At 34.6% G+C, this 20,646-nt stretch overlaps 1 protein-coding gene across 1 annotated transcript; it reads left to right on the top strand.

Annotated features, from left to right (window-relative positions):
* Nucleotides 1-3,383: 3,383 nt before the first annotated feature.
* Nucleotides 3,384-19,660, top strand: LOC128213282 (phospholipid phosphatase 1-like). The gene is made up of 7 exons (XM_052918881.1): nucleotides 3,384-4,106; nucleotides 4,424-4,559; nucleotides 14,908-15,059; nucleotides 16,215-16,435; nucleotides 17,467-17,587; nucleotides 18,410-18,586; nucleotides 18,884-19,660. Exons 2-7 carry the CDS (start codon nucleotides 4,448-4,450, stop codon nucleotides 19,172-19,174), a joined length of 1,074 nt encoding a protein of 357 aa, XP_052774841.1. The 5' UTR covers nucleotides 3,384-4,106; nucleotides 4,424-4,447; the 3' UTR covers nucleotides 19,175-19,660.
* The last annotated feature ends 986 nt before the right edge of the window (nucleotides 19,661-20,646 follow it).

Raw genomic sequence — 20,646 nt, forward strand, 5'->3', positions numbered from 1 at the left:
AAATTATTTCCCGAAATAAACGAATTTATTTCTCTTATTGAATGAAAAAGCGAATATTTGATTTGATGCGTTTCAGCCAACGGTAATCAGCATTGATGATTTATTCTACTTACATCAAATCATAATGCATATATGATTGATGTTTATGTATGTATGCCTGTGATGTTGTTCTATCAACCATGATTGTTACAGACAACTGACTGGCATTTATTTTTCAGTATATTTACTGTTATGTTGATATAACGACAAGAAAATATATATTACTCAGAAATGTGTCCAAATTTCTGCTAGTATTTGATAAACAAAAATAAAATTTGTACAAATATTTACATCAATATTACAAACATCATTTATCAAAATATATCGTCCAGAAAATCTCTATCGAAACGACGCTGATGTACATCTAGTGTTTAACCGTTACAGTAATGAGAGCACACGCAACGGTAATGTGATCGGAATTCAGATAATTCTGGAAAACCGACTCTTTCATACCGATAATGTGTTTTTCTGTTGGCATATCAAAATATACTTAATTTTAAATGCGATTAATTTGTTTTTGAATGCTGCCAAAGCTATAATTTTAAGTTAAGACAATATTGTTGACGGAAAATGATTGTATAGAGGAAAGGACGTAGTCGTTCTGCCTTAATGGTTATTTCACTTGACAACACCTTTTCAAAGAAACAAGAACCCCAAATACATTTTAAATAAATACTAAATGTCATAAGGTAATGCTTTAGTAGGTACGTCTTATAACCCGATTGCAAAAAAAGTAATCCGATAATACCCACAGACCATTTTTGAAGTGGATGTTACACGTTTGACACTTCGCTTAAGAATGCTTCATATCGAATATTATTAACCGTTTGCTACACATTACGGCTTAATAGTTTAATATATCTGGATAAAATGTGCATCATCAGCAAATATTGAAACATCCATACATTACAGGTTGTAACTGTTGTTCGCACCGTAATCTTTTCATTCAAGGAATGTAGACTTCCCAGCTAGAAGAATTCAAAAACACTTTTATATTTGAAACTAAGTCTTGTCTATTTTTTCAGAAAATAGTGCATCGTTAACTAAAGCCCAGCATTCAAATTTCATCAACATACACAGGTGTTGAAATGAAATTAATGAAAAAGAGAGTTGTCTAGTGTATTTCATGAAAATGTCGTCTGCAAGATTAAGTCTTAATTTCTATCACATCTAACTATATACACTCGTTTTTAGACATATCTGTATGCACAATGCCGGTGTTTTGTCTACTATGATATATTCTGAACGATATTTTGTTATCACCAAGATTTAAGCCTTCATAATACTGGGGCGATTGGCTACCAACCTCGGTGTTTTCTCGATTAATTTGTTAATCAAAGTATTTTTTGCATTAAAACAGATACTACAATGAGAATATTGATGCAAAGTGTCACGCACTATTTGAAAAAAACAACATGATTATAAAATACAATTTGCAAGGGGATTGGGCCAAAAGTTTAGCAAACATCAGTTACAGCCCTCTCCCAGTCTCCATTCCAATCTTAGTGCCACCACTCACTTCATCGTCCATTGTACAATGCTCTGAGCGTTAATGGTGCTAAAAAATAGGAACATTGCACAGTATCGTTTTTATTGATATTTGATAGCAATTCGAGCTGTCTAACGATTGATATTGGTATTGAAATAAAGACATGCAAGGCCGCAAAATTATTATGTGGTTTGGTGAATTATAAAAAATATTAAGGTAAAAATGAAGACGTCCAAACAAACTGGAAACACACAATAAAACGCACACAATAAGCATCAAGTAAAAGAAAAGTCCCCTGTCAATACATTGATGTATCGCATGTCTTACACTGTAGTCCAATGCAGAATATTCTGAACTTCCAGTCGTCTTCAGAGAAGATGAGATTGGTCTTCTAGCGGCGTGTGTAGAGACTAATCTGATATCTTTCTTCAAAATAGAGAATACTGGTCTAATAGCTGCCCTCGAGATAGGAAAGCCTGATTTTGTAGCGGTTTTCAAAATAGAAGAGACTTTTATTGGTCTACCTCATTATTACCCTAAAATTGTTATTGTTCGTCAGCGTTATCAACACTAATATCGATATTCAATATGACAAAAAACCCCGTAAAATCCTATTATATGAATCACTCATATAAATGCATGCACTTTAAAAACTAAGCAGTAAGTGCAAAAGGTTGTATCATGTTGGCAAAATAACCTTGACACCTGAAAGTTAACGATGAATATTCACGTACAAACTACTTGCGAAATATGTTTGAAAGGAAGTACGATGATACGGCATATAAAGCTTTCAACCAATTCCTCAACGTTCTTATTTACAAAAAATAAATGTCTGTACGTCTTTAAAATGCCAATTTTTGGAAGCTTATGATGCACTTATATATTGGAAATCTCTGCTGATCGGTAGCGGATATAGATGGTACTGAAGTTTCATAGTTTTAGTGGTTTTAAAAAGATCTCCTGTCAGATAACACGTCCATCTTCAAACAATTTCTGTCATATAATAAAAAATACTCGAAATTTGTCAAACTGTCTCCTGCTGTTTGAGGTTTTAACACTATTTTAATTGCACGTCGTTAAATTTGCACTAAGGTTGTTAAATGTGATCAGTATTTTAAAAAAAATAATTCTAAAGAGTTTTCTTTATAGTTTATCTTCTTTGCAATTATCCGTTATCAAAGTTATAAAACGTGTTTCCTTTCAACATCAACTATCTGTCTTGTAGTCACTGAACCTTAAAGAGTTTGATTTGCAACCTAATCAACTGTATTCTTTCCTACAAACTGTAAAAAAGTGAACCAAATCTTACTAAGATACATATTTGAGGACGTCACACATGTAAGACTAAAACGCACTTGTCTGGCATCGGGCCGGCGACGTCGAACATTTAAACAAAGCGTTATTCATCGCCTGTCTTACAATACTGAAACACATTTTTACTGCGACTTTTCATTCTCATTGTGCAAAATATTTAAGTGATTCACATACGTCATTATATAAAAAGGGCGAGGTAGTTTAGCGATGAAGGTGTCGACCCCTCTCAAATAAGTTGAGACAGGTGCTGGTGTACACCCAGGAAACGGACTTGAGTGTAAGTCTATATTTCATTGGGATACGTCGCACTCTTATAAACTATATCATATCTGGTCGTTGTTAGTTCATATTATAAGCGACTTGCTCCGTTTTGTGGTTTTGTTCGTGAGAAAATTCGGAAGTGTCAAGAGGACGTTAATTGTATAAAATATTTGGAACTTTTATTTCATGATATAGAACGTAAAAAAGGGAAATAGATCCTTAACAGAGAGTTTTGTATTAAGTGAGCCACATACTTAAGTACATGATTACGGCAAATACCTCTACGCCATTGATAGATCGTTATCCTAGTAAGTTTGGTCGTCTTCGATTGCAGTTATCCTTAATGTTGAGTGAATACTTTATACAGTCAGTGATATATAATATAGACAAATCTTACTAATTGGAATTTTATTGAAAATGTTCGAAGTGCGGATTGGCACAAAATGAATCATGAAGTTAAATCAGAAGAAAAGTATCTAAATTTAAAGAAGAGATCGCGTAATAACTTTGATTGTTGTCGAACACTTGTGAATAGCATTTACATTTAACCATTTTAACCTACTAGCATATACCTGATATCTGTTATAACCGGAGTCGTTTTATGTATTGTTTAATATTACGTGAACCAGTAAAAAAGAACAATAACACTTGTGAAAAAAGGATTTTTAAACATTTTAGATAAATCTCAACATAAAGTAAAAAAGCGCTACTATAGCTGTAACAGTACTATATACATGTATATATGTATCAGACAGTTACCAGCGGTTTAAACACACAATGAGACTTACGTTAATACTTGCGTTTCCTAACAGTTTGAAAGCTGGCCAAGTGTTTATTCAGCTATTATGACTCAATTATTACATATTACGCCAAGAAGAGAAACAATCAGAGAAGTATTAAACCATCATCGTCAGAGGACTTGCGAATATCATTTCCAGAATAATTACTATCCAATAAATATCTAATGTGTCGGACTACACAATAATATCCATCGGTGATATAGGTATGTTAGCACTGTGAAGTGACATCAAACATATTTTATTGGATTATGTGTTTAAGGAGCAACTATTGTGATCCAGCATTTTCTACGGACGTAGTCGTATTTCTTAATATCTAGGGGAACATTAAGAAAGGTTTCATATGTTTAAAACACATGAAAGCATTTAAATGTAAAAGCCAACAATAATGTAATTGCAAAAATAGGATCTGACTACATTGTTGTTGTTTTTTACTTTGGAGATAAGCGCCGGTTTTAATACGTAGGATTTTTCCGCATTTACTTATTGTTTCTGGTTTGTGGACAACACCAGTATTTTACAGTTTAAGGAAGAGTTGAACTCGCAAATGGTTTTCTGGGGGTTTTGCAAGATGAATAAGTGCTCGGGAAACAGACATGGACTGAGTCGTCAGCGGATTACAGTAGCTGTAATAATAGATGTCACACTGTTCTTAATCGGTAAGCATTTAATAGTTTCTTCAGTATTGAACAAAAACATAAAAGTTTGGCATTTTCTGGATGAAGTTTATGTTTTGATTGATCGATATTTTCATTCGTATTTTATTTGGATCTTTTAAACACAAACCAGAATTGATGTTTCGAAAATAAAATACCAAATATGATGAATAAATGAAAATAGATTGACCGATATCTGTCTTCATTTTTTTAATATCTGGAAAGAAAAACAACAACAATAAGTCTTGGAATACATTATTTAGCTATTGTTTAGTTAAGTCAAATATGTTATATAATGGTCGGCGCTTGCAAAGCATAACTATTATTTTGTACAATATGCGCTACAAGAATCTGAAATATAAAATAGCTTTATTCAATATATCCAAACAGACAAAATCCCAGACAATCTTCTTTATAGGAGCATGCTGCAATTTTGGAACGACTTAATGCCATGTAATTTGCATTCGATTAAATCCCGTTGGGTACTTAAAACATTTTTTATCTGGAAAGCACTTTGATGTGATCCGTATTATTGCTTGTAATTCGCTTTGATTGTTTGGTAAAACGATGTCCTTGCAGTTTCAATGATATCAGCATAATGTTAGAATAATTGGAACGATCAGACAGGTTGCAAGTATTAATTATAATTTTAAACAGATTTTGGACAAACATGACAAAAATGGATAGATTATAGTGAAACAATAATGAACCTTTAAAAATATATCAGCCCGAAATGATGATTTTGAAAGAGTTTACATTAACGTCAACACGTATAAAAAGCTGTTTTTAGTGTATCCTCTTTAAATGAATATCAACCAGTGATTTTTTCAAACGATGAAGCACAATTAAGATACCAAATGGATGTCACTTATTTTCAAAAAGAAGGAATTAAAATGGAAATACTGGGAAAATAATGTACCATATTATACTTGCCATACAACAATAAGCTTTCTGCGTCAACACGATGTTTTTATTACGTATTTGTTTTATTTGTGTATCGTTAGTATAATATACTTGAAGATAATTGTTTTTTGTAAAAAGAAAAAAAGTCTGTGAGTTTTCAACTAAACATTGATATCTTTAAGCACAACATCACCTTTGGAAAGGCAATTTAAAACACCTTAAACATTGAACTGAACATTTTAAGTGTTTTGAAAAAAGTGAAATAATGCATACGTTTATTTTCAATAACATAAAATATACCATTTAGTTTTGAAACGGGCTACGTGACTTTATCCTTATTTGGATGTTTCTGGTCATATCAGTTCTCATCTATTTTCCTTTCTCGGCATGAGCTATAAGCACAATACTTGGAATATGATTAACATATCCATTGCTATCAAGAATTCAATTTCAATGAAAGCGGGCTTATAACAATAAATACCATTCTTAATATCATAATTATGGTCATGAGAGCAGCCAAATATCAAACAAGATTAGTGTAGCAGTGCAAAACGTACTGTGGTCTTGATAAATGGTGCAAGTGTCAAAGCCAAGGAGTAAAGCAGTAAGAAACAATTCTGACAATAAACACATTTCATCAACAAGTGTTGTACTTACACAAAGGTAGCACATCATTATAAAAGTATCAATATCTATAATAAACAGTTCACGTAACATACCATATAGTTGTTAACATCTGTAGGCAAGGTATCATCAGTTGGTTATATATTTGGCAGGCTGCTGTTTTCTGCACTGCGACTTCATTCCACCCTCAAATGTTTGACCTTACCGTAGCGAGTGAGGCTTTTGAGCAGCCCAAACATGCCATGTTAATATATTTAAAGTAATATACTGAATGAATATTTCCGGTCGAATGAATATTTCCGGTCAGTGTAATGGTTTAGTCACACCTTTGTTCGAGGGACATTTTTGCAAATTGTTCAGTGAAACTTAGTTACGGGACTATTCAGAGCTTATACGAGTGTGCGTGAATGTATCATGGACTAAATTGTGCTAAGAGATGACTTCCTTTTTGCTTTTTTGACTTAGATACAACGTTTATTTAATATCTACCTGTGTCACGCTTCACGGGTTTGTAAACATTCTGTTTGCACCTGGTATTTCGGTCAAAGCACGAGCACTCATACCTGCCACGCTTCATGTGTCTGTATCTACACTGCGCGACAAAAGTAGCGTTCCTATCATGAGCCACACCCCTAGCAATTGTGACAAAAAACGTAAAGCTTCATCACCACTAGAGTTAGTTGATATTAAAAAGTCACGAATATTGTCTTCTGACTCTACCTCCTCAATTATGGCTGAAAATGTTGAAATTACATTAAACGACACCCAGATTCTGAAAATAGCAGAAGTTTTGCAAGCCACATTTGAGTCGAAGTTAACCGACATGGTGACTGCCGTCGTATCTAAAGTGCTTGGAGATGTCGACAGTAAGATATCGGCGCTTCAGCACGATAATGCTTCACTTAATGATAGAATCGCACAACTTGAGCGTCGGATTGACATCCTAGAAAGACAGGACGATACCAAAAATCAGTACAGTAGACGGAATTGTTTACGGGTCTCTGGCATCAAGGAGGAGCAAGGCGAGTCTATGGATGCAATATTCAAGTGTCTGTCAACCGAGATCAAAGTTGACATTGATATTCACGACATTGACAACATGCACCGTCTTGGCAAACCAAAATCATCCTCTGAGAAGTCCTTCCCTGGCCAGTCGACTAGTTCCAACAAGCAGCTTAACTCACGTCCAAGAGACATTATCATTAAGTTCAGATCGTACCGAGTTAGGCAAGTTGTCTTCACTCATCGTTCTCAACTGAAACACTCGAAGATCATTGAGCGTGTGTTCATTAACGAGGAACTTACCAAAACACGTGGTGAAGTATATTACCATGCAAGACGTCTAGTGAAGAACAAACAGGTCCAGTCTGCCTGGACATCCAATGGCGTTATTCTGATTAGGACAACTCCGACAAAGTGCATAGATGCGAGTCGATGGGCGAATTAGCCAAATTTAGTTAGTAGACGTAATTTCTGCACCGCAGTTTACATAAAATTGTAACGCTTCGATTCCCAAGTGTTTATACGGATAGACTATTCACACCAGCGTCGATAGCATACTTGTGTTTATAATGACTAAATCATTTACCCACTGTTTAACGATATAAGCAACGTTGTATTAAATAAAGTTGAAATACTCTAATCGAACAATTAACATATTACTAGTTTGATGCTGTCATGTTTGTTTATAGCGATATAAGCATTATTGAACATTTATAAGGATGTAAGCATTACCGACAATGTGTCTTTATTGTATAATCGAACATTATACAGCGACTTAAAACAAACAAACGATCCTTAAAAATTACTACAATAAATGAAATATTACTTTGCAACATTATTTAAGAAGTAATCTAATGCACATGACTTTGTAAACAGATAATCTCGTGTGTGTGTGTGTGTGCGTGCGTGCGTGCGTGCGTGTGTGCGCGCGCGCGTGTATGGGTGGGTGCGTGCATGCGTGTGCGTGTGTGTCTGTGTGCTTGATCTTTTTTATCTGACTATATCCTGTAATTGTAACTTAAGCTTGATGTTGCTGCGAGTCGCTGCTGTATTTATTTGTAGACTGTCATAATTGGTACATATATAAAAGTGTACCCTTAATTATTATTATTATTATTTCTACTTAATTGATTATTTGTTTGTTTGTTTATTTAGCTAAAGGTACACTTATGATGTTCATTACTTTTTATTTATCTTGTACGTCGATTTGTAAGCATTTTGATACTTGTTTTCTTTCTAGACAAAGGTTTTTTTGTTTTTTGTTTGTTTGTTTTTTAATATATAATAATAAAACCGTTGTATAGGCACACGTTCAAACACATTGCTCAAAATCTGTATTTGTTTTTTGTTTTTGTTTTCTTATTTTTTCTTTGTTGTTTAAATTTACTTGATACTTGTTAAAAACCAAACTTGATTTTTTAGTGTTTAATCAACAGATAATGACAACAATGCACCTCTCGTATTTCTCGTATACTTACTATATCACATATTTCAATCTTAACTTATACTTTTCAACTCCATGGAGTTTACCATCTTTAACATACTGGCAACTTAAAATGTATTATGTATTTATAAATGTCCCCTCCACATATATCAACAGTTTTGCTATGGCAATGTCTTTTTTCAATTATCTTCCTTTTCTTCATATTCTTGTTTTTTCACACACACACACTGTCATCGATCATCGATTCACTGTTGGTGCGATATTGTTGGGTAATCGGACGCCCCTTCAATTTCAGCTGGCGACATATTATGAATTAACGACCAACTTTCTAGATGCTAATCTCGAATAGTTTTTCTTATTTAACTCGCCAACTTGTAGAATCCCTGGTTTCATTAATGTACTTCGTTCTTGTTTTCTTGTACACTCCTCATCAGCAGATCGGGCAATATTGAGCTTAATCCTGGTCCTTCGACAAACTCTGATAGCTTGAACTCCTCATTAAATTCATATGCAGCACTAACCAATAGTGGTCTGAGCATCATGAACATACAAAGTCTGAAACCAAAACTTGACATTCTAACAGTAGAAGCACAACCGTACGATATTCTTGTCCTTACTGAAACATGGTTGTCAAATAAAATTTCAGACGAAAATGTCGAACTCCCAAACTTTAAAAAAAACCCATTTCGTTATGACAGAAACGATCGTCTTGGTGGGGGTGTCGCAATATATGTCCGAGGTACTCTGCATGCAATTCAACGAAATGATCTTGATGTTAATGGTGTCGAAGCGGTTTGGGTTGAAATACATGTATGCCAGCGCAAATTACTTGTGGGCGGAATCTATCGACCGCCTAACTCAAACAACACACAGTAACTTAACATGGAACATTCACTCGACCAAGCATTCAACTAGCATGTTGACAACATACTTGTAGCAGGTGATTTTAACATCAACATCAGCTTGAATTCGTCAAATAAATTGTGTAGATTGATAGACTCCCTAAATTCTAATCAGCTCATTAACTCTCCAACTCACCTCACCGAGCACTCTAGTTCACTTATTGACCTCATGTTCATTAAACACACTAATCAAGTTATTTCAAGTTTCGTCGCAGATCCTTTTGTTCCAAATCTTGTCCGGTTTCACTGTCCGACTGTTGCTGTCTTAAAATTCACAAAACCTAAGCAGACTTACTTTCAGCGCCAAATATGGTTATATGACAAAGGCGATTATGTAAAATATAACGATAAATTCAGATCCACCGACTGCTCGTTCATCGAAAACAATCAAAATCTAGATGCTACGACAGACACAATCGCTAGCTCAATCTTAAAATCAGCCTCTGAGAGTATTCCAAATAAAAACGTAACTATTCGTCCAGGCGACGTTCCTTGGATAAACAAAGAGGTAAAACAACGAATCAGAAAACGTAACAAATTACACCAAAAAGCTAAACTTTCAAATAATGCACTGGCTTGGGAACAATTCAGAAACTATCGCAACGAAACAACAAATATAATTTGAAAAATTAAAAAGGAATACGAACATAAAATAATAAACAAAATTTACTCTGATAACATAACAACTAAAGTATGGTTCAAACTAGCTAAACAACTAACTCAAAAACAAACATCTTCACCAATTCCAACTCTTATTGATGGAACAATTAAGGCAGAGTCCGATGAAGAAAAGGCAGACCTTCTAAACTCATACTTTAGCAAACAATCAACCATAGAACCCCAGCAACACCCCACTTTTACAGTTGAGAACGTTCCATCCACTTTCCTCTCACAAATATTGTTGACAAGCCAGGACGTTAGAGATGCAATTTCCTGTATTGATCCTAGTAAAGCCAATGGTCCTGACTCGATTAGTCATAAACTTATTAAAGAGGGAAACGACGAACTTGCTGTGCCTCTTTCGAAATATTTTAACAGATTGCTGGCAAACTCTGCCTTCCCTTCTCCATGGAAGTTGGCGAACGTCTGTCCTATTTTCAAAAAATCTGATCTAGACCCTGCAATTATAGACCAATATCACTTCTAAGTTGTATTGGCAAACTCATGCAGCGCTGCATCCACAAATACCTCTACAACTACGTCATCTCGAATAAAATACTTACATCCTTCCAATCTGGTTTCATCAAAGGCGATTCTAGCGTCAATCAGTTAGCTTTCTTTTACAACGACGTCAGCAAAGCCTTAGATGAATGGAAAGAAGTAAGGGCTGTCTTTTGTGACGCTTCAAAGGCGTTCGACCGAATCTGGCATCATGGCCTTATTCATAAGCTGTCATCCATCGGTATAAGTGGTACACTTCTTCATTGGTTTTCCTCTTATCTTTCTGACCGCAAACAACGAGTAGTCCTATCCAACTCTGCTTCAGGAATCCTCACTATCAACGCTGGTGTTCCTCAAGGATCTATCCTTGGACCATTGCTCTTCCTTATTTTCATTAATGACATTGTCGATGACATTAAGGCAAACATACGCTTATTCGCAGATGACACCAGTCTTTACATTATTGTCGAAGATCCTGTATCCTCTGCAGCCGACCTTAACCATGATCTATCTCAAATATCATCTTGGTCGAAGAAATGGCTAGTAATTTTTAATCCATCCAAGACAGCATCTGTTCTCTTTTCTCGTAAACGTCAACAACAAAATCAATCCCCACTTTATCTCGACAATGTACCCATATCTCAAATCAGCACTCATAAACATCTTTGGGTAACCTTCTCTTCAGATGGCAAATGGCAATCACACATATCTTCAAACGTCAACAAGGCATGGCAGAGAATTGGTATTCTTAGGACGTTAAAGTTAGTAATTACCCATGCAGCCTTTGAGAAAATGTATGTCACGTTTATTAGACCTTTACTCGAGTATGCCGATGTTGTCTGGGACAATTGTAGTAATGAATTAGAAAATGATATCGAAGCCGTCCAACACGAGGCGGCTAGAATTGTAACCGGTGCTACCAAATTTTGTAGTATTGAGCGGCTTATAGCTGACATTAACTGGGATACACTTGCGGAAAGGAGACGCAAACATCGCCGCATTCTGTTCTTAAAAATGAAAAATGATCTTTCTCCAGAGTATCTTACAAATCTAATTCTTCCGCCGAGAGCTCAGCCATATGCCCTACGAAATCGCTCAGAAGTTCCAGTCATCCCTTGTAAAACTCAAGCCTATGCTACTTCATTTCTACCCCTGACTATTCGTCAGTGGAACTCACTTCCTGAAGATATCAGACATGCACCTACTCTCAGCGAGTTTAAATCACAACTTAACACGAAACCAAAGAAATCACAACTCCTGTATAATGTAGGAAACAGACAACATCAAGTTAATCATGCTCGTCTGCGATTAGGATGTAGCTCATTAAATTATGACCTTCACAGAAGAAATATTATTCCTTCTCCCCTTTGTGCTTGTGGTGCCGTTAAAACTGTGTCACATTATCTCACTCAGTGTCCTAGATATCAATTAATGCGTAACCGTTTTATCCACGATTTACCTTGTGCTGCTACTGTAGAAAATCTTCTTTTCGGTAATGATCGCCTTACCCTTGATGCTAATTCAAGCTTTTTTTTAAAAGTCCAGAGATTCATTACAGCATCAAAGCGTTTTGATGCCTAGCAGTCGACCCCATTGGTGTATCGATCGCTTTTCATCGGGACAATGTGTGTGACAGAATATTTTTGCGTTTTTTTTTCTTTTTCTCTTTGTTTGTTTGTCATTTTAATAGTTATCTTATTATTCCAAAACATTCAAATTAAATGTAAATAATAGTTTGAACAGTTTTTTTAAACTAATATATTTCGTCAAACTGTTCACTTCACATCATCACTGCAATTCGTAACTCTACACTGCTACATGGAAAGAAATTAATATAAGCAATTACATTGCTTGTTTTCCGATCCATTTCATCATACTTTTGCTGTATATATATATATATATATATATATATATATATATATATATATATAGATATTATTTAAATATATGATTTCTTTCGTTTATCATCACTCTATAAATCGCCTTAGTATCATTAATTGAGATGTGTTTAAAACAGTATATACGCCAACAATAAATGTTTAAATGACTACATAATGACTAAACGTTGAATGTTCTTTTTCATAAGCAAGAGCTGTACTTAGCTATTACCTTTTCATCTTCACAAACCGCTTTCGTTTTTTATACAGCATCATGAAAACAGATTGTTTATTTTCGCTAGCACTTGATGCGACTGTGAGCGAGGAAAAGCTTATACACAAAAATGTTTATCATACTTATTTATTATGTTACATGTATTTTGTTTTTGTATTTATGTATAATGTTAGTAATAATAATAATATAACTTTCATGACTGTTTTGTTTCTATAGTCATGCTCTGGGTGCCACTCGGAAATAATAACGCACAGCTATATAAGAGGACACTTGAAATTGGCGACCGTTTTTATCCAAGGGAACGTGTACATTAACATGTGGAGGCTGTCGTTTTGTATGGAAAGGTTAAGAGTACTTATCATCAGTGAAGTCATCATTTCTGTAAACACTGATAATAGCACTTCAAAAGAACAATCAGCACCTTGACGTGATGATGACAGCACGTGATTATGGTGTAAAAGTATCATGAAACAGTTTCGAATAACTTTGTCATACCTAATATAAATATGTGATGTATATAAATAATTATTTTTCTTCCAAATGTTACACAACTGAATATGTAAATTATTCAGCAAAAACAAGTATTGCTTTCATATATCGCAGCAATAGAAACGCTTTAAAGTAACACCCATATTCAAAATCAATACATACTCGGGTATTACAATGATAGCATTTGAATGATACACCTATGACTACTTACTAAATAATGCATTTGTGGAAAATATTAATTAGTGATAACGAGATTGTTAACGTGTATTTAATAGCTGAAAACGCAAAAATATTAAATGATTGGTGAGTGTTAAAATATTTACTGTGATATATTATCGTCTCATAAAGTAGAACTACCGTGTTTTCTGTACATTTCTTCCAAATTAAACACGGCATCCTTCATAAGACTCATTGTTTTCGATATTTATTCATCCTTTTTGGTATATTAAAACAATTGTATAAATTGTGGAAAATCTTATTTGGGAGTAAGAGTGCGTCTTTAAATTTACTATGGTTGATATAAAATGTATGATACTAACAAAGGTATATAATTTAACCATGACTATTTATATTAAAGTTCAAACTGTTTATTTATAAAATTAAGGCAATGACAAAAGAGCAACTAAATACGTGAAACCATTGTTTGCTATTGTTGAAACCTTAGACGCACAGATCATCAGATGAACGCACCGATTGGAAACTCTATGTGTTTGTTGAATAATGTGTCTATCTGTCTTATTAGGTGCCAAATATTGTGAAATCCCGGAACAAATCTACATTAACTGTTCATTTTTGCCGATTACTTTTATTATTGATTATCTAATTCTACATCTGAATGATCTCTACAATAGTCAGATTCTACATCTGAATTATCGCATGAAATAATCACATCTAGACATAACTCAACGTGACCTGGGATTGTATAAACACTCGTAGCGTTGCAACATAATTAAGCACACGTCGGGGACACGTTTTTGGTTATTGCAAAACAGGTTCAGATCCATTTCTAGAAGTTTCGGGCTGTTAACTATCGCATTGATAGCTTTTCCCCATGCAATTCAAACTATGGCGTTCAACACTAGGCATTTTGCTTTGGATATTTAATAGCTGATTATTATAGTCACTAAATGACATTTAGGGACGCAGAGGTCAACCACAATGCTCAATTCAACGTTACAATGAATTCATAACCTATAATTTACAATATAATCATCCCCTTTTGAAACACTTTGTAGTTCAGAATTAAAATCCCCTCCTAACAAGTAACTGGTAATTGTATGAGGAAATAAATCGCAAATTTATGATGCTTTAATGAAAAAAATAAGACTTTAATAAACTGAATCAGCTGTTTAAAGTTTTATGTAAATGTTAATACCATATTATTCAATATAAAAGAGGAGCAGACGGCATATTGTTTTATAATTCGAAATGAAAGGGCAATGTTATGTTTTTTTGTTTTCAAATGTTATTTAACCTTAATAGTTTTACATGTTAGTATGCCATTTATTGTGTAAATATAACATTATCAGTAAAACTAAACCGTGTTAGGGTTATGTTGACATCAAGAGGTGTTTCCATTGCTTTTTTGCAAGGAAATATTTGTAAGATTTCATAAATGAAACTATGCGTTGTTATTACTTGTCAAGATATTTGTTAAACGATAAGGTGTACACTATCATCTATGTAAAACTGAGTGATCTCTATATATTTACAGTTGGTATCCCGGTATTGTTTCTCTTCCTCCGAGGGACACCGTTGGAGCGCGGCTTTCTTTGTGACGATCCAAAACTCTCTCTCCCCTACCGACCCGAAACGGTCTCCACTACCGTTCTTATCATCGCCGGCTTCAGCATCTCAATTCTTGTGGTGCGTATTGCTTGGAGGTATATCCTCAGGGATAGGGGAGTGTGATAAGCACCCCCAGTATTATAAAGTGTGTTGTATTGGAAGTTTTGTCTTGTTGTTCCATGTCTCTGGTTTGTGATTGTTTGTTTCTGTCATTGGCGTTGGCCCTGTAGCATTTAGCTGGGTTTACTTTTAAACTTTCGATTACAGGACTTGTTTCTATAGTTTTATATATATATTTTTTTATCTTAACCTCATGCTATGTACAGTACTTGAGTTGAGTACCATTGAGTTGAAGACCGTTACGAAAGTAGAGTAATTGTATTAATTGATACAAATGTTTATATTTTTATTCTGCATTGACTTAAATTTGATTGCGATTTTGATTAGGCTACTATGTTTCACTTGTTGATAAATGTTTGGGCAAGTTGTGTGCCCTCAATCTGGTTTTAGCCCATACTGACTTCCCAAGAGAGTTCATTGTCCGTTCCAAGGAGGTATTATAATAACTCTATAGACAACTTTTTGTATAAGTTGGGATTTGTCCGTAATTGTGCGCCCATGAATCGCTTTAAGCCCAGAATTAGTATCTTAGTTTGCTTTGACCATGCTATTTTGATTACCCAAGCACTTAAAAATTAAGATATTTCGACATTTGTTTGATGTTTCTTGTTTTGTAATGTATTTTGTTTGGTAATGGCATTGATCATCGTGCCTTTGTATATATTTCATTTTGTGGTCGAACAGTTGAAAGAAGTTATTAAATGTTACTTCATTAGTAAACAATTGGAAAAGAACGATGAATTCAATAAAAAACTAAATACATTTGGTACTAAAATAGTCATATCTAAACAACGGCATTTGATGTTTCCAAATGCTCCCCGCCCCGCAGTTGGCTAGTTAATTGGTACAGTGACACGCTTTAATCTAGGATTATTAATTACCTATACCTTTATATTAACGGATGTAAATGACTGAGCATTGCATTTGCCTTTTACCTTTGTCTTTGAAAGGTATATGCCTTGCTTAGTTACGCCTACATCAATGACATCATTGTGACTTTCAATTGGATTATGTTTTACTTTAAGAATGGTGGACATATCTTTGTAGTTTCCAGTTACTATAAAACTGTTTTACGCCTTTGTTGTCGTAACATATAATGTTGCGTTTTCACAGGTATTGCTTGTGGAGCTACTGAACACAGCAGATCAGAAGTGCCGCCATTTGTGTCAGAATACAGAGAGACTGGTCTTCTGTGTACGCGGTTACAGTGTCTTTCTTGTGGGTTTCGTGCTGCAGCAGCTCATTGTGGAATTTGCGAAAAACCAGCTGGGTTCACTCCGACCTAACTTCTTTGACGTTTGCCGGCCGAATTTCAACCGATCACTCTGTCCTGGGTGGGTATTATATCATTTACTGGGCTTTTCAGCGCACCGGAGAGCAAAGTGCTCAGCGTGAGCAATTGTGATATGATGAATGTCCGTCGACCGTCCGTTCGACCGTACGTAAGCCGTCAACATTTACTTTCAAACAACTTCTCCACCTAAACCCCTGGGATATGTTCCTAAGGTGACCCTCTGTCATTTCCTTCACCGTATGTTGATTCAAAGAAAAACATGGCTGGCTACCAGGGTCTTTGTTATATTTCAATATATGTCTTTAAAGAGCACTTTGAAAATCCTTGAAAACAATTGACCTGATTTCAAAATAACTTTTCAGAAATGTGCTTTGGGTATTAACCATATGTCAAATTCCTTCACAACATGGTGATTCATAAAAACCATTGCCGCCGGGGGCGAGGCTAATTTTTACTTTATGTCTATAAGGAAATCTTCTCTTTAGAAACATTGGCCCGATTTCATTTTTTTTATAGAAGTGTTCCTTGTGTGACCCTTTTAAATTTTTGTTATCATTAAAGCAAAGAGGGAAAAAAAACACAAATATTTATTTTTATGTTGACTTTATTGTTTTCCAAGCATTGAAGATATCAACTTCAAACTTCATTAATTTATTGTAATAGTTATGGCCCTTTGTAACATTTTAAACAAATACATATTTTATTTGTTTTTTATAAACCGGGACGTATTATAGTTTCACATGCGGAGTAAGGTTGGGATCCGTCCAGAATGTTGACCGATCAATACCTTAAGAACTCTTTGCCCAATCGGTTGAGCTGTATTGGGTCATTTACTGAGAACGGAATTATCCATGCTATTGTGACTTAAGTCATTTTAGCAAAAACCTAAAGACACTAATATCATCGAAATTTTATAAAAGAAAACATTCGATATTCCCGAGCACTGTTTATATATGATAAATATTATTGAATAATTGCACGAAAGTATTTATAACGAACTTTCAAAACATGCACAAGTCCTTATAAATTGATAGCCTGGCACTGTTTATCTTATAATAAATTGTTTTAAAGGTACATCAGCGATTACACGTGCACCGGAAGAGAGCACGGAGCAGGCAAAATTCGGAACAGCCGACAGTCGTTTCCTTCCGGTCACTCTTCTCTGTCCATGTACATCGCAGTCTATTTCTCTGTATGTAGGGGGAATCATATTTATGAATATGTTACTTTTTTGTTTTGTATGTACATTAAATGAATGGACTTTTTTCTTACACTTTTAAATATGTGTCTCTCTGTAATTTACGTATCTTTACGAAGGGGTTTTGATTTAATCTATTACAAACTCAACCTTTCTCAAACAATTGTCCTTGAGTTGGTCTTCGCCACATTTTATTCAATCTCATCATAGTTCCTTGTTTAAATAGCTCGTTTTATATTTCTTCATTTTATTCTACATCTAGAGACGCTAACAAATTGAAACCATTCCGGCGTTCGAGTTTTATATTCTACATTTAATGATATATCAGTTAAAAGTCAATAATTCATACAGTCTCTTTTATCTTTTTTTCGTCTTATCAATAAATTCAGTCTTTCAAAACAAAGCTTTTGTCTTTAAACCGATATAAATATTTCCAAAAAAAATAAAGAAGAAGTTTTCGTATATTATACATAATGAATGCGAACTTGTATTTTTTAAATCCTGTTTAGCTGACCGATCTGCCGCTTACTTACTGTTTGGCCAAACTTGTCTCTTAAAACAGGGTTTTCGATATATGTTTGAGTACCGGATTTATCGCGTTAGTTTCCATTGTATTAACATCATCATGTATTCCTAAATTATATAACATCCCGCGACGTTTACATTTACGATAAGACATCTTTTCATCATTTATTTGTTACGTTTCCTTGCGAAACCGTTTTGTGTTATCCTTAAGCATGTGTTCGCCTTTCTTCGATTGTTCAGTATGCGTTTCTGTCTTTGTTATTACATAACTTGAATTTCCCCTCCCTTCAGATTTACATCCAGCGCCGACTTCAAGTGACTTTCTCTCGGATACTGAAAATATTTCTGCAGTTCGGACTGGTATTCCTCTCGCTGGTTTGCGGTCTTGGTCGTATCCAGGACAACAAACATCACCCTGTTGACGTCATTGCTGGATTTCTTGTCGGTTTATCTTCAGCAATGCTAGTGGTAACGTATTATTTCGTATTTATTATAATATTTTCGTATTTTTATTTTAAATAATTGCACATGTTAACTAATAAACGCTGCAATTAAATTTCGGAAAAACGTTTGTATGATTAACGTATTTAATTCATATATACACATGTATAATATCAATACAAATAAACTAAACATGTTCAGTACATTGTTGAAAGACAACTGAAAACATTTTGCGATAATATTTTGTTTGGTAAATGTGTGACCAAAGCTTTTTTATGACTGTGACACTTTTAACAGCATTTTAAGTAAATGTTTCATTTTCAGTTTCACTTCGTCGGCAGCAAGCACCTGAGACATAGTGACGATTTTGACGTTCTTCCACTTCGGTCAGTGATTGAACCACAAGACTGCTGCGCATGTGGATTGACCACACCTACAATCGATGAACCGCAGACACCCGCGCCGTTGCTTCCAAACGAATACTTTAGTGGCATGTCAAATTGCAATGGACGCGTTCTGAGAAACACGTGCAATCTCAAATTGAATGACTTGCAAAGTGTAAAACGTCATATGTCAACTCCTATTACACCAAGTCGGCAGGTGGGAGACGTTTGACAATTTGACATTACACAATAGAAACTGTGTCGTTATATAGACAGTTAAAAGTATAAGACAGTTATATAGTTTTATGCATAAAGTGACTGACCTCGACCCCGTAAGGACGTGGGATTATTCGTTAATATAGTAATTTCTAATCGATTTGGCACTTGGAAATGTAATGTATTGTGTATTCTCATGTTTTTCATTATAATAGAGGCTTACCTGTGATGTCAATGTATTTTTGATGAAATGAAAGACAAAAAACAATGATCGGTGCTTGTAGTTTAGCGTATATTGCCTTCGAGTTGTAACTTAATTTGAAATGTTTCTGCATCGTCTATTTCTACATGAATACCTTAGAAATCGCTCTTAAATTGGGATAGATTTCCTTTTCTTCATGTAGATTTTGTTTAAACGAATGTACACGAAACGCTCTGCCGTAAACAATGTTAAATTAATTCTTATGTATGATCAATTAAAAGAACTAGAAATAAGGATCGATGACATGGCTTGTAGCCTCTTTATTTCATATAAAATAACACCAACATGATAATGCCGTAGTGAACTCATCATCCAGTCTTTGTTCCAGTTTGAATCAGATCCTTATCTGGAAAATATCTATATAGAACGTTACATTCACATAGTGTATACTTATTTCGTTTATTTCTATTGTGACGAAAGCAGACGTTTTTCAAGAATCACTCTCGAGACTGGTTTTTAGGTATGAAGCAGTACTGGCGAGATGCTTTGAGAAAGTGAGGATTGAAACCACAGCCTTTTGATGAAAGGCGGACACCAAGAACAATAGACCAATCCCATCTTGACCTTTGACATTGGAAACTTAGGCACCTGTAGGCTGTATTAATGCTGTTTGTTTTATATGTAAATAGAAAAACGCGAATCAATAGCAAAACTATAGAGAATGATTGAGTGATACATGTCAATTGAATTGTTAAAGAACATATATTTCCAATTTTGACCTAAGCTTTAACAAACGTTGCCCATCGCCATTGTTGTATGATGCGTGTAATTTAAATTCGGTGATAATCAATAATACAATGTTAATGACATTGATAATATTAAATGATTAACCGGTTTAAATGCACGCTGCTTAAGCTTAGCAGACTCTAAATGAGAGACACACAAGGTAACTCAAATACGGAGAGACGACACATGCATATTACGACATAAAACAAAACATTTTAATTTGTATCTGTATGTCGTTCTTGCAAAATGTGCAAAGGTCATCGAAAGCTGTCACAAGAAGTATGCACATGATACAAATGGCTATTTGAAAGAAATAACCGTATCTATATTTATTAACCGCAAATCGTTTTAACTTAAAACAGCCTTAAAGTACTTTAAGTTAGTGTACTATATGATTTGTTTTTCTTTATTCGATAAGGCTATACTAGCTCCGATTAAGCTAAGCTAGGGTTGGATTTGCTTTTATAAGTGTTTGGACACTGTGACTTTGAGTAATCATA

The sequence above is a fragment of the Mya arenaria genome, chromosome 13, assembly GCF_026914265.1.
Source record: "Mya arenaria isolate MELC-2E11 chromosome 13, ASM2691426v1".
NCBI lineage: Eukaryota > Metazoa > Mollusca > Bivalvia > Myida > Myidae > Mya > Mya arenaria.

Excerpts from the sequence above, each read along its gene's own strand:
- LOC128213282 (XM_052918881.1), top strand. The coding sequence starts at position 4,448 with ATGGTTTTCTGGGGGTTTTGCAAGATGAATAAGTGCTCGGGAAACAGA. Across the intron at positions 4,560-14,907 it reads TGTCACACTGTTCTTAATCG|TTGGTATCCCGGTATTGTTT; the intron begins GTAAGCATTTAA and ends ATATATTTACAG. Across the intron at positions 18,587-18,883 it reads TATCTTCAGCAATGCTAGTG|TTTCACTTCGTCGGCAGCAA; the intron begins GTAACGTATTAT and ends TTTCATTTTCAG.